This window comes from Cyrtonyx montezumae, unplaced genomic scaffold, assembly GCF_038088225.1.
Source record: "Cyrtonyx montezumae isolate F1298 unplaced genomic scaffold, pur_monq_1.0 scaffold_26, whole genome shotgun sequence".
NCBI classification, from domain to species: domain Eukaryota; kingdom Metazoa; phylum Chordata; class Aves; order Galliformes; family Odontophoridae; genus Cyrtonyx; species Cyrtonyx montezumae.
The window spans coordinates 3,576,231-3,594,704 of NW_027072003.1; the positions used below are offsets into that span (position 1 = coordinate 3,576,231).

Here is an 18,474-nt window from a genome sequence, read left to right on the forward strand (position 1 = left end):
TTTCTCGGTAAACTCATCAAATGACTCAGAGAGAGTTCTGCACAGAGTAATTGGCTGATAGGCGTGGTACACTGTGTGCCCTCTTCTCAGTCACGTTTCTAACCAAAACCACTCTAATAATTCTGAAATTCAGGCTGCTCTCTGCCTCACAGGCTCAGCTTCACCCGGAGTGATCATCAGTGATGCCCCGAGCCCAGGGAGCCAGAGCCACGCTGATGCCCAGATTGTCATCAGTGCTGTGGCAGTGCCAGGGGTCACATCGGGGCTTGAGATGTGAGAAAAGTGCCCCAAAACTCAAATCTTCCTCCACCCAAAACTGCTTCTCACTGAAATCTCCTGTAGGTGTTTCATCTTGCCAGGCATGTTTCTTTACTTGAGTTTATCTTTGGCAGAGCGTGTGCCTGGAAGAGCCTGGGTTGGCTGGGACAGCAACACACAGCCCAGGGATGTCATTGCTCATCACAAGTGCAAACAGAGCACCTCGTGCCCCACCATCAACACTTCCACAGGCGTTTTGTCCCTGAGGTGTGTCACCACCTTGCTGCAGTTCATCCCTTGAGGGGACACCTCCTGCTGTCCCTCTGCAGCTCTTTCAGCAATGTAGGGTAGCATTAGCCCAGCCCTGCACGTCCCATCCTCTGCTCCCGTGTCTCGTTGTCCGCACTGGAGGTCCCCATCATCACAGAAAGTGCTGCTGCCTCAGCCACCGCCTTCACAGTGCCGGTGTGATGTCACACACATGACTCACTGCTGGCAGTGCTGCCACCAAGCCAGGATTTTACCTAAAGAGGTTAAAAATAAATGCAAAAAAAAAAAAAAAAAAAAGAGAGAGAGAGATAGAGACCGATTTTTAAATTTTTTCCTCTAAGATTCATCTTCATGGAAGGATTTTGTGCAAAAGATTTGGCGTAGCTGTTCTGCAGAAAACCATTAATTTAGTCACCAGAGTAGGAGGGTGGGGGGTGGGGGGGTTACATACTTGCTAACCCAGCTCTGATAAAGCACGAACTCGTGTTTTGGTTGTCATAGGTTCCATCTTCCTCAAAGGGAAATGCACGTGGCAGATCTTAACTGCGTGAGCCAGGCAGGTGCACCAAGTGTGAGTGAGGCAGGGAACTCATTTCTACCAGCTTCAGGAGTCAGAAGGGGAACCAGATTGCTCTCAGAGAGCTCCCATCCCAACCCCGCAGCAGCCTGGGAGGTTTCCAGAAGGCCTTGCAGTCCCTGCTCGAGCACACAGTGCTCTCGTGATCGTTTCAGCATGATTTTGCAGTGAGCTTTGATGGATCGCTTTTTCCCTTTTCCTCATCATCGTGTCAAGGAACATTGCAGCAAAAATTGAGGTTAGAGAGCCTGAGAAAAACATCCTTGCTGCTGAACATGAAGGAAAGTTCCCACTGATGCACGATGCAAAGCCCATGCTGAGCTGCCCACCCATCCTCAAGCACACACACATCTATAATATCAGAGACTCAAACCAGCAAACGAGATTAAACCCAGCCCTAATCAATGAGGCTTCTCAGTTTCCAGGAGGTTTCAGGAGCCTTTTGATGTGGGTGTCTGACATATTAGTGACTGGGCTGCTCTAACAAATGGTGACACCAATGAAGAAAAGAGGAGTGCAGCGACACTGAGCCACAATGGGCACAGCCCCTCATGAGGAAATGAAACTGTACTGTAGTGCATTCCTTGGGGGGGGGGGGGAGAGCTGTGCTTAAAAAGCAATTGAAGCACGTTGGCTTCTACTTTCAAAACCCACAAGAATCCCCCTGCACATCTTCCTTGCAGAACTGGGATGTAATAGGCTTTTTCCTCTCTTGTGATCAGAGCTGCAATCAGGATTTGCATTTTTTTTTTGTTACCATCTATTGTGGTCTTCCACATGTAGGGGTGTCCGTGGAGGAAGCATTGGAGGGGCGACGCTGTGCCTGGGCCTGTGGGTGCTCTGCAATGCATGGGGGTGGAGATGGAAGGGGGTGAGAGGAAAGCACAGCCAAAACTGGAGTCAAGTTCTTCATTTTGACAGATCAAATGAGCAGACCCATAATGTGACATCACTTCCTGGACCACATGGAGCTCACACATAAGCAATAGAAGGCCATGTAGAATCAGAGAATCCTTAGAGGTGGAAGGGACTTGAAAGGTCATGCAGCCCCACTCCTCTGCAATGAACAGAGACATCCACAGTTAGATCAGGCTGCTCAGAACCTGATCCAGCCTGGAAATACTCTGACATGCACTGGGTGCAGCCAGGGGGTAACTGGTACGCAGAGGGGCTGCTTCCCCCAGTCCAACCCCCACTCCCTGCAGGCTACAGGCAGACAAAGCTCTGAATGGCACAGCTCTAGACCTGAGCAGTGATGTCCAGGAGAGGAGGGAGCAGTCACCAGCTGCAGCCCTTCAGAGATCTGCACTCAGCCCCAAATTTGAGCACAGAGCCGCAGCTGGCCTGGGACTGAGAAACATGCTGACAGTGCAGGCACCGAATGATGCCTAATGGAGGAGAAACTGACAGCTATCAGCTCGATTTTTTCAATTAACTGGGGAAGAAATGAATCACCCAATGGCCAGGCAACACTCACATCCCAACTTACCTTTCACCAAAACCAAAATGCGTTTCAGTGCATGAGCTGTGCATCAGCCAGCACTCAAGTGCAGGTTTCAGTTTGGGGTTAATACTGCCCCGGGCACAGCTCAGGGTGCAGATTTCACAGCCCTGAGGTTTCATGCTCACTCACACTGCAGGACACAGGGCTTCTGCACCCCCACTGTGTGTGTCTCCATATGAATCCTTTGGAAAATGAGATCCCATCCATCGGTGCATATTTTTGCCATGCACAAAGTGACCAACAAAAGCCCTTCCCTGACTTCACAGTTTCTGAAATGTGGCCATGCAGGAGGAAAGGGCAATGGATGGCCACACTCCTCTGTCCCTAGCAGGCAGCAGACAGCAGGGGAAGTTCGCTTCCAATTTGTTTTCTTCTTTTCTCCCCACACCCCCCACTCCTTTCTTTAAGCATTAATTTCAGCACGGCGGAGTTTCCACCATTCAGACTCATCTCCCACTTCCTACTTACAGACGTCCAAAGGGACACGGTAAGCAGCGCACCCTCAGCCCTCCTCTTGCTGGTCTCAGCACCCAAATTCCCTTTTCTTTTGCCTCTTCGTGCTCTAAGCACCCAGCAGGAGGTACCTTATGCTTCGTGAGAATGTTAAAATTCGTGTGGACTTCAAATAGATTTCATATTTCTTTTTTTTTTTTTTAAATCAGAAATCTCTGCCTACTTACACACAGGAGGTCAAATGCTGATTATTTCCCTCCTCCTGGAAGTGGCACAGAAGTGAAGTGCAGCCCCGTGCTGAGCTTTATGGCCACTGTGTGTATCCCAGTTTGGAGGAACTAAGAAGTGGCTGATAAATACACACCATCAGCCTAAAAGAGGAGGAAAAACTCGAGCAATTCTATTTTGCTGCACTGTGTTCTGAAGGAGCAGCAGTGTCAGCAGTGAATTTGAGGTGGTTGTGCTGGGAATCTGTGTCATGAAACTGTGCCTTGGTTTTGCCTTGGAAATATCAGCTGCAATTCAGCCTGCCATGACCACCACGTTTCCGTCCAAGGCAAGGGATATCGTGTTGCCAAACCCTGTGCCCAGTTCACAGCAGTGCTAGATGGGCAGTCCCACCCACTCCATCCCACTGACATCTGGGGCAGGTGACAATGGCACGGGGGGAATCCCAGGGGCTGTGGGGTGACGGGCACAACACATGCCCACTCTGCATCACCTCTGGCACATGTTGCTCTGAGTGCTACAGGCTGGAAGAGAAAACCCAGGATTTCTCAACTGCTCTGCAGCATGCAACGAGCAAAAGAAAAACCAAAAAAACCACAGCCTCATGCCCAGCAGCTGGGAGAGCAGGGCTGGGAACATGGCACCACCAAGGTGCAGCAGCTGCAGCTCACCATGATGTGCTGGGCCTCCAGCTGCTGGCAGAGCTGATTTCCTTCACAGTGTCCAGAACGATGCTGTGTTATAGCTTCAGGAGAAAAACAGTTTTGGTAACACACCGATGCTTTAGACATTGTTGAGCAGTGCTGCAGAGCCAAGGGTGTTTCAGTCATAAGTTCATAAGTTCATAAGTTCATAAGGTTGGAAAGGACCTATAAGATCATCTAGTCCAACCATCCTCCTATCACTATCTCTACCCAACTACTAAATTAAGTCCTTTAGCACCTCATCTAAACGCTTCTTGAACAGTCTTTCAGTTTCTCACACTCTCCTGCAGGAAAGGAGATGGAGTGCACAAGGAGCTGGGGGGTCTGGGGGGGAGGAAGATGACCTAACTGGCCAAAGGGATGTGCCATGTCGTATGACACCATGCTGATAGCTATAAAATGGAGGAGAGCTGGCTTTGTGGGAGCTGCTGCTCAGGGACTGGTTGGGCATCAGTTAGCAGGTGGTGAGCAATTGCATTCTGTATTGCTTGTTCTATGTATGTTTATTACTATCATCATTGCTGCTATTTCTTTCTTCCTTTTCTACCTTAGAAAATAGTTTTTAACTTCTACTTCACCTCTACTTCTTCTTCTTTATTTTTTTTTTCCAATTCTCTCCCCCATCCCACTGGGCAAAGGTGCTGAGCTGCTGCTGATCAAACAGCACACGGCATTAAACAATGCACAGCACCATTCCTTACGACTTCAGAAACTCCAGTCAGAAATTCTATTTAGTCTCTACCTAGAAAAATCCATTCCATTCTATGACTCAAGAGAGAGCTCATTCCTTCATCTAATTGAAAAAGACACTACATGCTTCGAATCTTGGAATTTCTATGTATGAATTTTTAGTAGTGTCAATGTTTCCTGGATTAATTAATCACCAAAGCATTGAATTTACAGACCAGAGGAACCACCGTTGCCTGATGTTTCTAGGTTAGGATTCCAGCTTGATTTAGTTCAGATGGAAGTTCTGGACCTGCTAAGAAATTCTTATGTAAAGACAGTGCCATAGTAGAAGTCATGTTAGAGGTCAGTGATGTGTCTACTCATGATTAGTAACTTACTCTGGGACTCTTAGGCATTACATGACAATACAATCAATGACATGGGTTAAATTTCCGAAGACTAATTTGGGATTAACCTGTTAAGGTTGGGATGAGTCAAGCTGAAAATTCCGACAAGTGCTAGAAAGCAGGTTTCCAGAAGTGAAAAGTCTGATTTTGTGCCTTGACAGCAAAAGATCATGAAAGAAAAGCAATGTGTTTCGTGCGTCAGGAACTGTTAGTCATCAGAGAGCGTGCTGCCAAGAGAGCAAACGGGCGTTTCATAGTGGGCGAATGAAGGGGAGCAAAGCCTCCACTTCCCTGGTGTCACTGACAGCAAACAGGGACGGATCAGAAATGGGGAATTTGGGGAAAGGAAAGAAAAGGAAGAACCCTTGCTGTTACGCAGTCTGGAAATGCAGGCAATTCCTCCAGCTGTATTGACAATAGTGCATAAAATACACCATGTTCTCTTGTCCAAAGGCAGTGCCTGAGACCCAGAGGGGAAAAAAAAGGGGAAAAGTTGCACCCATGGATGCTGCCAGCATCAAAGAGTGCAAAAGGCTTTTGAGTAATATGTTTCCTTCCTGAAACGACCTTCTTGGCAATCATGAAAGCTGTTTCCTAAAGGTTTAGAAATACACCCACGTCCTTGGACACTCTTTAGGAAAGGTGCTTTATTCATTCATGCAACTGCTTCGTAGTACTGCAGAGTCAACACGTTTCCACAGCAGTAAGCAGTGGTGAGTCAGAGTGAAACTGCACCGTCAAAATCTCTGCCATGGAGAAGGAAACGCAGGTAAACACAGCGAGCATCGTGCGTGCGCAGGGCAGTTTCCTTTGTGGAATGGACACATCTGGCTTACACTGCGCGCAGCCGAAAAACAAAGCAGGTTCCAAAACAGAGAGGAGGGAACTGCACAAAGCGCAGCCCTGAACGGGCTGAGCATCAAACTGAGATGACTTCACGGAGAGCAAAGATTGCTGAGAAGAAGGGAAGTTTGGAAACAAGAGCTCAGCTCCTGGGCAGGAAGGAAAGTGTGGTACGACCCCAGGCCGGGACCCCTCAGTCAGCACCATGGCCAGAGCCCAGGGTCATTGGAGATGACATTGGCCATGAGATGCCAACGCTGAGCCACGAGCACGGGGCTCAGAGCTGTGCTGAGCAACCCTGCAGAGCAGGGCATGGTTTGCAAGGAGAGTTCCCAAATTGCAACAACCCTGGCGGGTTGAAGTCGCTGTTTGACTCCAGTTGCACCTGCACAGGGTGAGCTCCAGGTGCTGCCATGTCCCGGATCCCGGCAGGAGTGTTTCGGTGTCCCCATGGAACTCAGCAGCCACCAGGTCCTGCTCACACAGCTCTACCGACCTGAGGCAGCCCAGAGTTAATCCAAAGTCAGATCTCACACTGTGGGGGGAAAGCACAGAGCTGTGGGACAGTGCCAGTGAAACGGGTTACGTTGAACACTATGCATTCTGGTCCGAGTCAGCTGCTGCCCTTCTCCTTCCTCATGGCCTCTCAACCTCAGCGCTGCTGGTCAAGGAAAGAAACCACACTGAGGCACACAAACAGGGGAAGAAAAGCGGGGCAGGGTCCCCATGACACACACTGTGATTCAGATTGAAGCGCTGTGATTCACTGGGAAAACTCTCCCTCTTGGCCCTTGGAAAGGATACAACACCAACAGAAGGATAACAAACCTGACAAAACCCCCCACTGCTGCTGTGTTAAGTGAAGTTACCCCACCTGGCTACAAATACACAATTCACCTGCTCTTATTCACTTATGCTCTAACACAAAACTTTCCTCTCTTTGTTTTCTAAATGAAATCAGAATGTATGGTGATTAAGAACACTCTGCATTTTTCCAGTATCAGCTGTTACAAGTTGCTCCACAGAGGTCTGTAAATTCACTCTGAAAAAGGCTCAGGGTGGTGAAAGAAATGAGAATCAAAGTGATTTGTTCCAGGCAATGAACTGGAGGCAGCCTGATGGGAATGCCACTTCCAAATGGCGGAAAAGCCTTCAAAGAAGCCCCGAGAAAGGCCGAGTTCATCTCCGCTTTCTCTTTCTTGGATAACAGACTTATCACTGAAAGGAAGCAAGTATAAAACTACATAGAAAGGGAGCGTGAAGGAAAGGAAAACGGAAGAAAGAGAGAGACGTCAGTGGAGTTATATTCAGCACTGAAATGGTGACTTTATCAGTGGGGACAAGGAGTCCAGGCAAGCAGGGCACACCCAGTTCATAGAGCTGGTGCTGGGGGGCTTGGCTGGGCTGCTGTCCATTTCTTGGAAACGAAATAGCAACCAAGAACCAGAAAAGAAAATGTTTGTGTCCGGCTTGGACACGTGAGCAGCGCACATCAATGTGCAAACAGCAGGTCCTGTGACACAGTGCAATAAAACTCAGCATGTGCTGCTAGGAAACACTTTAAGAAAGTGATAGTTGCTCTCACTACTAGCAGGGAAGCATGCAGAACTGACACTGGGAGCCCAAGTCCTCACTGCATCTCAATGTGCTGTGCACAGGGCTGGCTGTGTTAATGCCTGGGTAAAACACCAGCTGAGGGCTGGAGTCTGTGAGCATTCACATTGACTTTGATTTAGCTCCGTTTAAAAGGAAAAAGAAAGACATGGAGGGTTGCATATTTGCATCACAGTGCTAAAGGAGCTGATGGTGTTGGAGGTTTGTTAAGAGCAGTGTCGGAGAGAGGAGCACCTGGACAGGTTCACTGAAAGCAGTGCTGCTGAGTGATGCTCGGCGCTGGGAGCATAGGTGTCAGCTTGTAGAGAGACTTGAAAATAGAAACACTTTTTCCCCCAGGAGTAGAGCATTTTTCTAAAAATAAAAAGTGGCTGTGAAATGCAGATGTAAGCTCACACAGCACCTTTCCTTCTTCGCTTGATATCTGACTCCTCATTTAAATTTACAAGAAGCAAGCAATAGAAAAAAATGCAGAGTCTAAGCACAAAAGATTTGATGGGTAGTGAGGAGGGGAGGGGGGTCAAGAGAACAGGAAACCCAAAGTTGACGGGAAACCCAAGTGACATTTGGGTTTAATGAGTGAGTGACTTATACCCTTAATATTGCTCGTCAGGAAGCGGGGAAAGGAAACTGAGATGCTTTGAGAGTATAAATGAGGGGCTCCATCAAGGTGAAGGCTGCAGAGCTGTGCTTCGCCCTCCAGTGGCACCCAACCGAGGGCAGCAGCAGGAGGAAGGAGCTGACCCCAGGATGCAGACCTGCTGCCAGGCCCTGCTGCTGCTGCTGGCTGCCTGCTCCCTGCCCGCCCGCTGCTCAGAGCCTGGCTGCCTGCACTTCTCCGAGCTGCTGCCCGCCCGGATCCGGGAGCTGAGGGTCAAGTTTGAAGAAATTAAGGACTATTTTGTAAGTATGACACCCGCCGGTCCCTCCTTCTCCTTTTGTTTCATTGGGTCCTTTTGCAGAGCTCAGTGATTTGGGTGAGGGGACAGTGGGTTCCTCCAGGCAGGAGCAGTTTGGCCGTGTGCTGTGCTTTGGGCTGCTATTCGGTTTCACTGCTTGCTGAGAGATAACACGAACGGCTTTTCTTCCTGGTTTTAGTTATAATGAACTCGAGAGATTTCATAATGCAAGCCTCATTGTGCAGACTTCCCCCTAAAAGTTGCAGAGCAAATTATGCACTGGCTTTGCAGAGAGGGATTAGGTTCTTCAGGGCAGTGAGGTCCGGCCCCACTGAAGCTGGCTGAAAACTTTTGCTACAGACTTTCTCTGACAGAGCCACAGAAGCCTGAGTGATGTATTTATGACAGAGCTCAGTGCTTTGCATGCGGAGCCTGAGGACTGCAGAGAGTGCCCGAGCACCTGCTGCTGCAGCAGGGCTGCAGGGATGGCTGCTGAACCCCAGGGATCCCCCTTCAGCTAATGCCAGCGTGCTTTAGCAATAAAGCAGCATAACTCTCCAGATTAAACCCCAGCCTAGTGGGATGGCTTATATTAATTATCAAATGTACATGATCTGTGGGATTTCAGACTTAAAACCTGCTGCAAATCTGTCAATTAATATTAGGACTTAAAACCTGCTGCAAATCTGTCAATTAATATTAGGAGTGAAACTTGCTTACCTCTCAGAAAAGCTGTGGAGCACTTGGGTGCCATGGACTGATGCTCTGGGCAGCATCAGCTCAGCCCTGGCCCCAGAGCTGGAGACATAGAGGAGCCCCTGGAGATGGGGACATGCAGGGATGCCAGCAGTGGGGTTAAAGCATAAATGCAAGCAAGTAGAGCAGTCCTTGAGTGAGGCAAAGAGGAAAACAGCACTGCCTGCATAAAGAACATCATCTATTGCACTCTCCTACAGCAATCCAGAGACGATGAACTTAACATCCAACTGCTCAGCTCCGAACTGCTGGATGAATTTAAGGTAAGGATTACTACTCCGATGCACGTCCGCTGTCCTCCATCCTTTCCACAAAGGAAAATGATCCTAATTTGGGATGTTTCCTCATGTCCTGTGTGGCCCATGGACCCTTCTTCCAGCAAGGTGCCCGCAGCAGGGCTGATGCACGTTCATCCCCAGCCTCAGAGCACCACTTCTGGGGTTCAGATTGCAAAAGCAGTGCCACCAACGTGCCCCCTTCCTCTCTCCAGGGGACCTTTGGCTGCCAGTCAGTGTCAGAGATGCTGCGCTTCTACACGGATGAGGTCCTGCCCCGTGCCATGAGAACCAGCACCAGCCACCAGCAGAGCATGGGCGAACTGGGCAACATGCTGCTGGGCCTGAAGGCGACGATGCGACGCTGTGTGAGTGGGCTCTGTGCTGCAGAGCTGACCCTGGATCTCCATGGGGCAGGGAGATGGGGAGCAGAGCAATTAAATATAGCAAAACCCCATTGGGGTGGGATTTCTCCTCGCCCTTCTCTCCATCTGATAATCAGAGCCGTAGGGGGGATGCTCAGAGCGCTGTTTGATGCAGACTAATAAAGGGGGGGGGGGGGAGGGGGTGCATCCCTTACCTGCACGCATCACAGCAGTGCTGTGACTGCTGGAGCAGCTGTGACCCCAGCACCCAGCACGAGCTGAGACACCCCGGGAGCAGCAGGAAGGAACAGCTCTGAGTTAACCCGCTGCCTCTCGCCTCCACAGCACCGCTTCTTCACCTGCGAGAAGAGGAGCAAAGCCATCAAGCAGATCAAGGAGACGTTTGAGAAGGTGGGTGCCCGCGGGGTGGGTGCCGCTGTTGGCTTACAGCAGGAGGGTGCTGATGCTGTGCCAACGCAGAGCAGCGTGGCTCAGTGCAGCCGCTGCCTTCCATCAGTGGGTGGGGAGAGAGAGGAGGTTTTGGTGGAAGGAGAGCACTTCTGGGGGCTGTGCACGGCACGTGCAGCCGTGCAGGCAGTGAATCACAGGCTGACTTTCACCTGCAGATGGACGAGAGCGGGATCTACAAAGCCATGGGGGAGTTTGACATCTTCATCAACTACATCGAGGAGTACCTGCTGATGAGGAGGAGGAAGTGAGGGTGCACGGCTGCTCTCAGCCCAGCCCCACGGCGTCACAGAGTGCACCACGTTGTGCTGGGGCTCCCAGCTCGTTCTGCATTCTATTTAAAAGTGTTTTGTTTATTTCCCCCCCCCCTCCTTCCTCCCAAATGAATTTAATATTTATTATTTTTATCCCCCCCCCAGTAATACCTCAGTGTCTATGTTTACAATATTTTATTATTAGTTTGTGAACTATTTATGGTTCAGTGCTTTGTACCGTTTGTGACAGCTCTGTTGTTTTCATTGCTTCAGAGCACCCATCCCTCGGGCAGTGAGCTGAGTTCACCCTGAGTGCAACTGCTCTGAGCATTGGGCAGGAGCAAACCCAGCTCTGGGCTCAGCAAAGCCCAATCGCAACCAGCAGATGAGCCCAATGCTCCTCTTCTTTGCAGCTACAATCCATTTATGCAATCAAATATTCCTTTGCATAACCACGTCCCCACCTCTGGTGTTACAGTCACCATGGGGCACTGAAATGTTCAGAATTATCACCCAGCCTTGTGCTGAGCAAAACCACCTCACGAGTAGCTGCAAGCAGGTTGGTTTTCAACTGCTTTGCTTGGAAAACCACATGGAGGAGAGGAGCTGCTCTCCAGCAAGCAACACGCGACTCTGCCTCAGCAGTAGCTCAGTTAAACCCAGCTCTTGCCCCCAGCTGTATGCTGTTCCAGGTTAAAGAGAATCAGTGATCAGAATTAAGCAGTTGGTTCTAATAGAACTTGATGTAAATGTTCCCATCACCTGGCTTCCAGAGCTGCTGGGTCAGGCACTCTGCACTTTCAAGAATTAACTCAGGTATTTTTCAGTCTTCGGTTGAGTTTCACTCAGTGTTCGTTGTTTTGTATTTTTTTTTTTCTCTTTTTAGAAGTTAGAGGATATTTAATGAACCACCATTTTAAGGTGGGTTGAGTAATTTGCATTCAAATCCATAAAGCTGCACGCTGCACTGGCAATAGTTGGTTTCATTTCTAACTTGCAAGAGGAGATGGAGGAACGTCCCAGTGTCTTTCACATTTGCTTCTAATATTTAGAAGCATTATGACAGCAGGACGATGAAACACAAGCAGTTCAGTGTTTGCTTTCCTGTACTTTGTAAATTACTGCGGAAAAGTGACTATTTATACGTGATTTATTCTGTTTTTATGTGTATGGAGATGGAAGGGTGTCATCATAGGAAGCATTCCCAGTGCAGTGCCATTGGCTCAGGGCACTGCTGGAGCCACGTGCTCAGATCCTCACTGCAGTTGAGCACAGCTCCAGCTGCTGTCACCGTGTGAGATGCTCCATGAGTTTGAGTGGAAAGAAAGATTTTATTTTTGCTAATAAAGACTTTGTGCCAAACCAGTTCCCTTCTCTGTTCTTCCAAGCTGTTCATGTGGCTGTGTACGGAGGCAACAGGGAATGGGTGCATGCGGGGAGGACCACCAAGGACTCAGTGCATGCATTAACAACCAGAGAAGAAAGAAGACCCACGGGCCTCACATTTAAATGCAAATTTCTGATGGAATATGCACTGGAACAAACCTCCTGCCAGCCATCCCTTTGCTGTTGGGTTAGGGCAGAGAAACTCTGACCCCATGCAGACCATGGGCAGCACAGAGGGACATGGTCAGTGGGCACAGTGAGGATGGGGTGGGGTTGGACCCGGTGATCCTACAGGTCTTTTCCAACCTCAACAACTCTATGGCTTCACATTTGTTCTCCAACCAGACAAGGCCTCGACCCCAGGTCAGACTGAAGATACCACCTCCACCCCACACTAACACCAGCCAACGTCCATCTCTCAGTTTCACCCCTTTTTCATGCCCTGGGCACACAGCACCCGACGCAGCAGCTCCAGGTAGGAGCCTGGGGAGCTCAGCACCTGTCCCTGCCTGGGGAAAAAGATCGCATCAGCTTGGTGGTGAGTTTTTCAGTAAAGCTCAGTCACTCTGGTGAGGTAACCACAGGAAGGAAGCAGATGGGATGCCTCACACTGTACAGGGGAGGAAGGTTTCCAGTCACCTGGGGCCGCCGCTCAGTGCAGGATGCAGAGCACAGCCGTGCTCTTCAAGGGAAGGCCACGCTGCGGGGACACCCATGGGCTGGGCTGCGTGCAGATTAGTCACTGAAACACAGGGATGCCAGCAGCTCCACGCTGACCTGGTGGATGAAACACACACATGCACACCTCTGACTAAAAGCACGTCTCATCCTCAAGGAGTTTTCAGACGGAGGCTCTGGAAAACCCAGCAGAAGTTGCCTGGGTAACCAAAGCCAGAATCCCTCAGCAGTGATGACAATGCCAGCAGAGGAGCAGTGCTGTGAGTCACTTCTGTCCGTGCCCTCGGGCCATCCCCATCCACGCCAGTCCTTCCCACCCTTGGACACATAAAAAAAGGGGAAAAGATAAACAACACCCAAGGGCAGCATGTGGTATGACACCCCAGGACCATCCCAAGCCACGTCTGTGACTCACACCCACCTCAAAGTGGCACCACTCAGGCTACATCCTGACCCCACACGTGCTGCATGCATCAGGACAGGTAGCAGCCCACCAGGACCCCCAGCATCCACCAGCACACACCGAAAACACCGGCGTTTGGGGGAAAAAAAGCAAACCACAACAAAAGGAGTATTCTGTAGAGCAGGGAGTTGACATCACAGCTGCTCGTGCTCCCTGAGATGCACTGTGCCATACAAAGGCTGCGGCGCTGCATTCATTATCCCACACCTCGTAGTGCTGATGTAGTTCCTGCCAATCTCAGTCTGGGTGTTACAGTAACAGCGTGGGACTGACACAGCTCTCACAGGCGGTGGTTTTCTGCTTGTATGGTTTGTTGGCTTTTTTTTTTTTATCCCACGGAAGCAAATGGTTTCCTCACTGGGTATCATTATTATCATTATATTTTTTTTTTTCTGAGAGCAAAACCCCACTGCCTGAGAGCTCCCAGAGCCCCAGCCCCACTGTCTGAGCTTCTCCAGATCAGGTGGTAGGTGATGCTGCAAATATTTCAGTCTGCAGGTGGCTGCATGCTGATAATTTAGGAGTTACAACAATAAAAACTACCCAAGGGAAAACAATTGGAGGAGGATGTTTATTTTCCTCCCTAAGAGCCAAGCAACACCCAGCCCAGGACAGGATCTGTGGCACGGGAATCCAACCCCCTGCCAAAGCAGCTCCCAGCCCAGGGTGCACAGCTCAGCATCCAGGTGGGTCCTGAACATCTCCAGAGAAGGAGACCCCACCACCTCTGTGTGCAGCTCCAGTGCTCCATCACTGCACTGGGAAGAAGTTCCCACACACATTGGTGCAGAACTTCCTATGCTTCAATTTGTGGCCATTACCCCTCGTCCTATCACCACACACTGCTGAGAAGAGTCCAGCCATCAGAATTCCTCTGAATCTTCTTTTCCTGAGGCTGAACAGCCCCAGCTCTCTCAGCCTTTCCTCATGCAGGAGGTGCTCCACGCCCTTTATCATCTTTGGAGCCCTCTGCTGCACTCTTTCCAGCAGATCCCTGTCTGTATTGTACTGGGGAGCCCAGAACTGGACACAGTACTGCAGCTGAGGCCTCACCAGGGCACAGCAGAGGGGGAGAATCACCTCACATGTGAGCACACAAACTCCAGAGGACTTTGAAATGCTCTTCCCTCATCCATAAGTAAATGTCACTTCAAACAGGGAACACATCAAGGGTAGAAATGCATCAGAGCACCCAAGGCTGGAGCAGCAGTTCCTTCTGGTTTATCATTTTCCCTCTCTGGGACTTTTCCTAAAAGCCATTCACCTTCTGCCAACAGGGAGGAAGCATCCCTTTGGGCACCAGCACTGCTTCAAACAGCCATGAGGAATGGGGACCCCAGTATCAGTGCCACGAGGGCACCGAAGCACTAAAAAGACAAAATCAAAGCAGCAAAAGCTTTCAGAACTCTCCCAATTTCAGTTGTGGTTACAGTTAACACTCGTTATTTAATGGTTTTTTTGTTTTTGGTTTTTTTTTTTAACTTTTCAGGCCACGCTAATGCCTCTCGGTGCCCTAGATTTCAGCCCCATGTGACTGAAATTGGCACTTTGCACGTTCTTATCACAAACTCTTACATTTCTGAAGAGCACAGCAAGATGCAAGGCAAATGGAAAAACAGAAAGACTTCAGCAGGTCCCAAAACATCCCTACGAAAGCACTGCTAGAGCCCCCTCCCTGCCCATTTCCACCCTGCCACGCTGCCATTAGCAGTTACTGGCACTGCTTCAGCACTCTGCCTCCTTTTCCAGCCGTAGCACACAGACATCCCCAGGAGAGCAGCCCCACTGCTGCTGCCCCAGAAACCACGCAGAGCAGAAGGAGCATCCGCGAGCAAAACGGCCGGACACGAGAGGCTGAGGGATGCACCGAGCCGGGAGGGATGCTCCCATCACACCTGCAGCTGCAGCACCACGTCTGAGCGATGGGATGCGCAGCACACCGGGGTTGGACAGCGGGATGCTCAAAGCAAAGCGGCTGCACCCATAGCACGTGGGGTGCGGTGGGGTCGGTTCTCAGCAAGCCGCCCGCTTTCAGCGAAGCTCCTTCCCATGCGGCGGGTCGGGCTGCGCGGAGCCCCACGCGTCTCCTCGGCACGCAGGCGGTTTCATGATGACTAAGGGCTGCTTACCCTCAACGCAGGGACCCGGCGGAGGAGCGGCCGCCGCACAGGAAAGCTGCTTGCTTTCCTCTTTGCTCTGTGTCGCTCCGTCCCCGGCGCATCCTGAGGGTTCAGCTCCTGGTGCTGGAACTGAGCCCCTGGGGTTTGCAGGGCTGGGAGGTGTGTGATCTCTGCAAGGTTGTTGGGTTTTTTTTCCCGTCCTATTCCAGCTTTTAATCTGTGAAAGGGGATGAGCACAGCTCCAGCAGGGACTCACCCCGTTGTACAGCGAGGTGGAAGGAGGAAGGGAAATCACTGCATTAGCCCCCAGCCACTCCACGTCCATGGATGCTCAATCCAAGTGCTGGACTTTCTGACTGAGGAGGAGGTGGAGATCTCCATTGGATAGGGATGGCAATGCAGCGACACGCAGCAGCCAGCTCTCATCTCACGGCTCTGCTTTCTGTGCTTCTGCCTCTTGCAAGGTCACTCCACCATTTCATCACACCCTGAAGCAACAACATCTTTGCTCCAGGCAGTGCAGGGGGTCAAGGCCGGGCTGCAAAGTTCACTTCCTGGCAGCAATGCCAAATTTCTTCTTCCCTGAGATGAAACTTCAGTTTCTGACTTCTGCAATGCTGAGCCCAGCTCCTGCAACCAGCACAGCCCTCATGCTCTACCCGCAGCACACTGACAGCTCTGTGCTGGCTCCATAGGTCACCAGGGTTTGGAGAGTAATGAGGAACTCCTCCACCTTCCCGGGCTGAAAGCATCCAGGTTGCCCTAAGAGAACAGGGAAACTGCTGGAGAGCCCCTTCCTGCCAGCGAAAAGCACGGGTTGGTGCTCCTGCACAGCCCGTTTTTACAGCTGAGTTGATCAGTTGTCATCACCCTGATGGGTGCTGTCCAAAGCCTCTGTCATTTTACATTTAAATTCAGCAAGCACTCGGCAGGACCCACCTAACCATAGGGTCAAGCAAGACTAATGCCTGGGTGTTGTAATTAATGCTCAAGAAAGCCAAATTAGTAACTCAGGCAGTGTACTAGTGCACGGGTGGGCCCTCGTGTTCACGTCGAGTGTTTTGGGCACCGACGTCACAGCACACACACACACACACACACAGATGATGCCATGGGTGAGGATGGGCGCAGATTGATATGATGCGAATGTTGTTTTAACAGCAGTGCTGAGGATGAGATCAGGGCAATGGGAGAGTGGTGCAGAGGAGGAATGTGGGAGCAGAATCCAACTGCGGGTCGTGGCGTCTTGGGATGACCAAGGGCAGTGGGAGAGGAGGTGCTGAGGAAAGGGGCACTGCGGCTCAGAGCTGGCTGTTGTCGCTGATGCAAATTCCAGGGGTGGGATGCAGCACTTAGCTCCCATCACCTGTGCTTTCCAGTCGTGCTTGAAGTGTTTTCATCGACAATAGAAATGCGTGAGAGTCCCTCTTGCTCACCTCATCCGCCCCTGTCTCGGTGGTGGCTCATCTCCAGCCTCCAGTGACAACCAGCCACCTCCATCTGCTGCTAAGGTCAAGCAAAGGTTAGGGTGAACTGGGTGACATGGGTAAAGGGACACAGCTCCGGTGTTCACCGGTTGACTCTCAAGGAGCGGATGAACATCTTCATACAAACTTTGTGAAGTGTGAACTCCTTTCCCTGCGTCACTTGGGGCTTCAGAGGTTTCTACTCTGAAAAGCAGGAAAAAAAAGAGCAGCTCGTCCCAAGGTTGGGTCCATCAGCCCCACCAGCTCCGAGGATGCTCTCCCCAGGTATGACAAACACCATCACACCTCTCCCCAGCTCACGGTCGCCCTCTCCTATCCTCCTCACCTCATTTACTTCCAGAGCTTTGTGAGTAAATCTGACTCAGAATTTTGCTTTCGAACCCAAAGCAACAAAATACAGCCCCGTGGGAGTCCCTGCTCTCACCCACCGCCCACACCGACCCCACCGTTCCCTTTAGCATCAGAATCTTCACAGAAAAAAAACAACAGAGCTCTGGTTTCATCCACCTCAAAAGACAGAAAGTGGTGACAGAAAAAAGGAGCTGCGGTGCACGGGGCCCCTCCGCAGTGATCTGCAGGGAAGGGCAGGAGGAGCAACAAAGGAAACGCCGACCTCCACCCCACGGCGAGGCTTTGTCGCTGGGATTACGTTTGTTTATAAAGACCTTCTTTCCAAAACGTTGAACCTACGCAAGCCTGGGTGCTAACAGCAGCTGCGGGCTGAGCCCGGGGCTGCTCTGCTGTGCTTCACACCTCTGGGTGCTGTGTGTGTGCACAGTCCACGTTTCCGCTCCGTGGGGAGAGCTGTGCTGTGCAAACAGCCCCGCAGTGCTGCTGGGTCGAGCTGTGAGCTCACTGCTTCGGAACTTGGCAGCTAAAGCGACTCCTCCCTGCCCGGCTCTTGCGAAGGGGGACGGGAGGAGGTCGGCAGAGCTCCTTCTCGCCCTCAGCACCTTTGTGGCATCGGGTTCTTGTCCTTCCTGCAGAGCTGAGTGACAGCAGCCCGCAGTGGCATCACTGGGAGCAGCGCAGCAGCATCTCGGGAAGGACGAGAAGATCAGCAGGGGGGTGCTGGTAATTCCTCCCCACCTCCAGATGCTGCAGGGGGATGAGCAGCAGCAGCTCCTGGAGCCCGCAGATCCCAATGCATCCCCTGCTGGGACCACAGCCAGCAGCGAGGGGACAGCGGCAGCTCCATGCTGCCCCAGTGCCCACGGCACAACCACAACCCCGGATGCGTACTTCCCCCTGCTGGCACTTGGGTGCAGCACCCACAGCCCCAAAAACCCTGAGCTACCCCCAAAACCCCCAACCCAGGAGCAACGCAACACAAAAAACTCCCCCTGCAGCATCACCCGGGGCAGACCCGGGCTGGCAGATCTCACCGTGTCCCCACGCAAAGGGAACTTTGCCACGGGAGCAGCACTGCATCCCTGCAGGACACAGCGAGGGGAGCTCAGCTGCTCTGGAGCCACATCAGGACATCACCACAGCAGCCCCACGAGCAAGGAGGAGAGACTGGGAGACGCAGTAAGTGTCTTTAATCCAAAGGACCGAAGAGCAGACCGGAAAGGTTAGTACAAGCCAAGAGACGGGAGAAAAAAAAATTATATATATATATATATATATATATAAGATAAAAACAGTTTCTTAAAACAAATTAAAATTGCATACAGTGTCTAAAAGATCACCTAAAAACTAAACGTTGCTTTAAAAAAAAACAAAAACAACAACAACAAAGGTTTCTCTTTCTCCCCGAGCACATTAAATGCAGTGAAATATTGTGACAAATAAGA

General features: G+C 50.9%; 2 protein-coding genes across 2 annotated transcripts in view; both read left to right on the forward strand.

The window, feature by feature from the left end:
* CD34 (CD34 molecule) overlaps positions 1–18,474 on the forward strand; it is a 212,868-nt gene that overhangs the window by 158,985 nt on the left and 35,409 nt on the right. The window lies entirely within an intron of this gene.
* IL10 (interleukin 10) lies at positions 8,242–10,552 on the forward strand. Its single transcript, XM_065740204.1, has 5 exons — positions 8,242–8,430; positions 9,383–9,445; positions 9,673–9,825; positions 10,168–10,233; positions 10,449–10,552. The coding sequence occupies exons 1-5, from the start codon at positions 8,278–8,280 to the stop codon at positions 10,539–10,541; spliced, it is 528 nt and encodes a 175-aa protein (XP_065596276.1). The 5' UTR covers positions 8,242–8,277; the 3' UTR covers positions 10,542–10,552.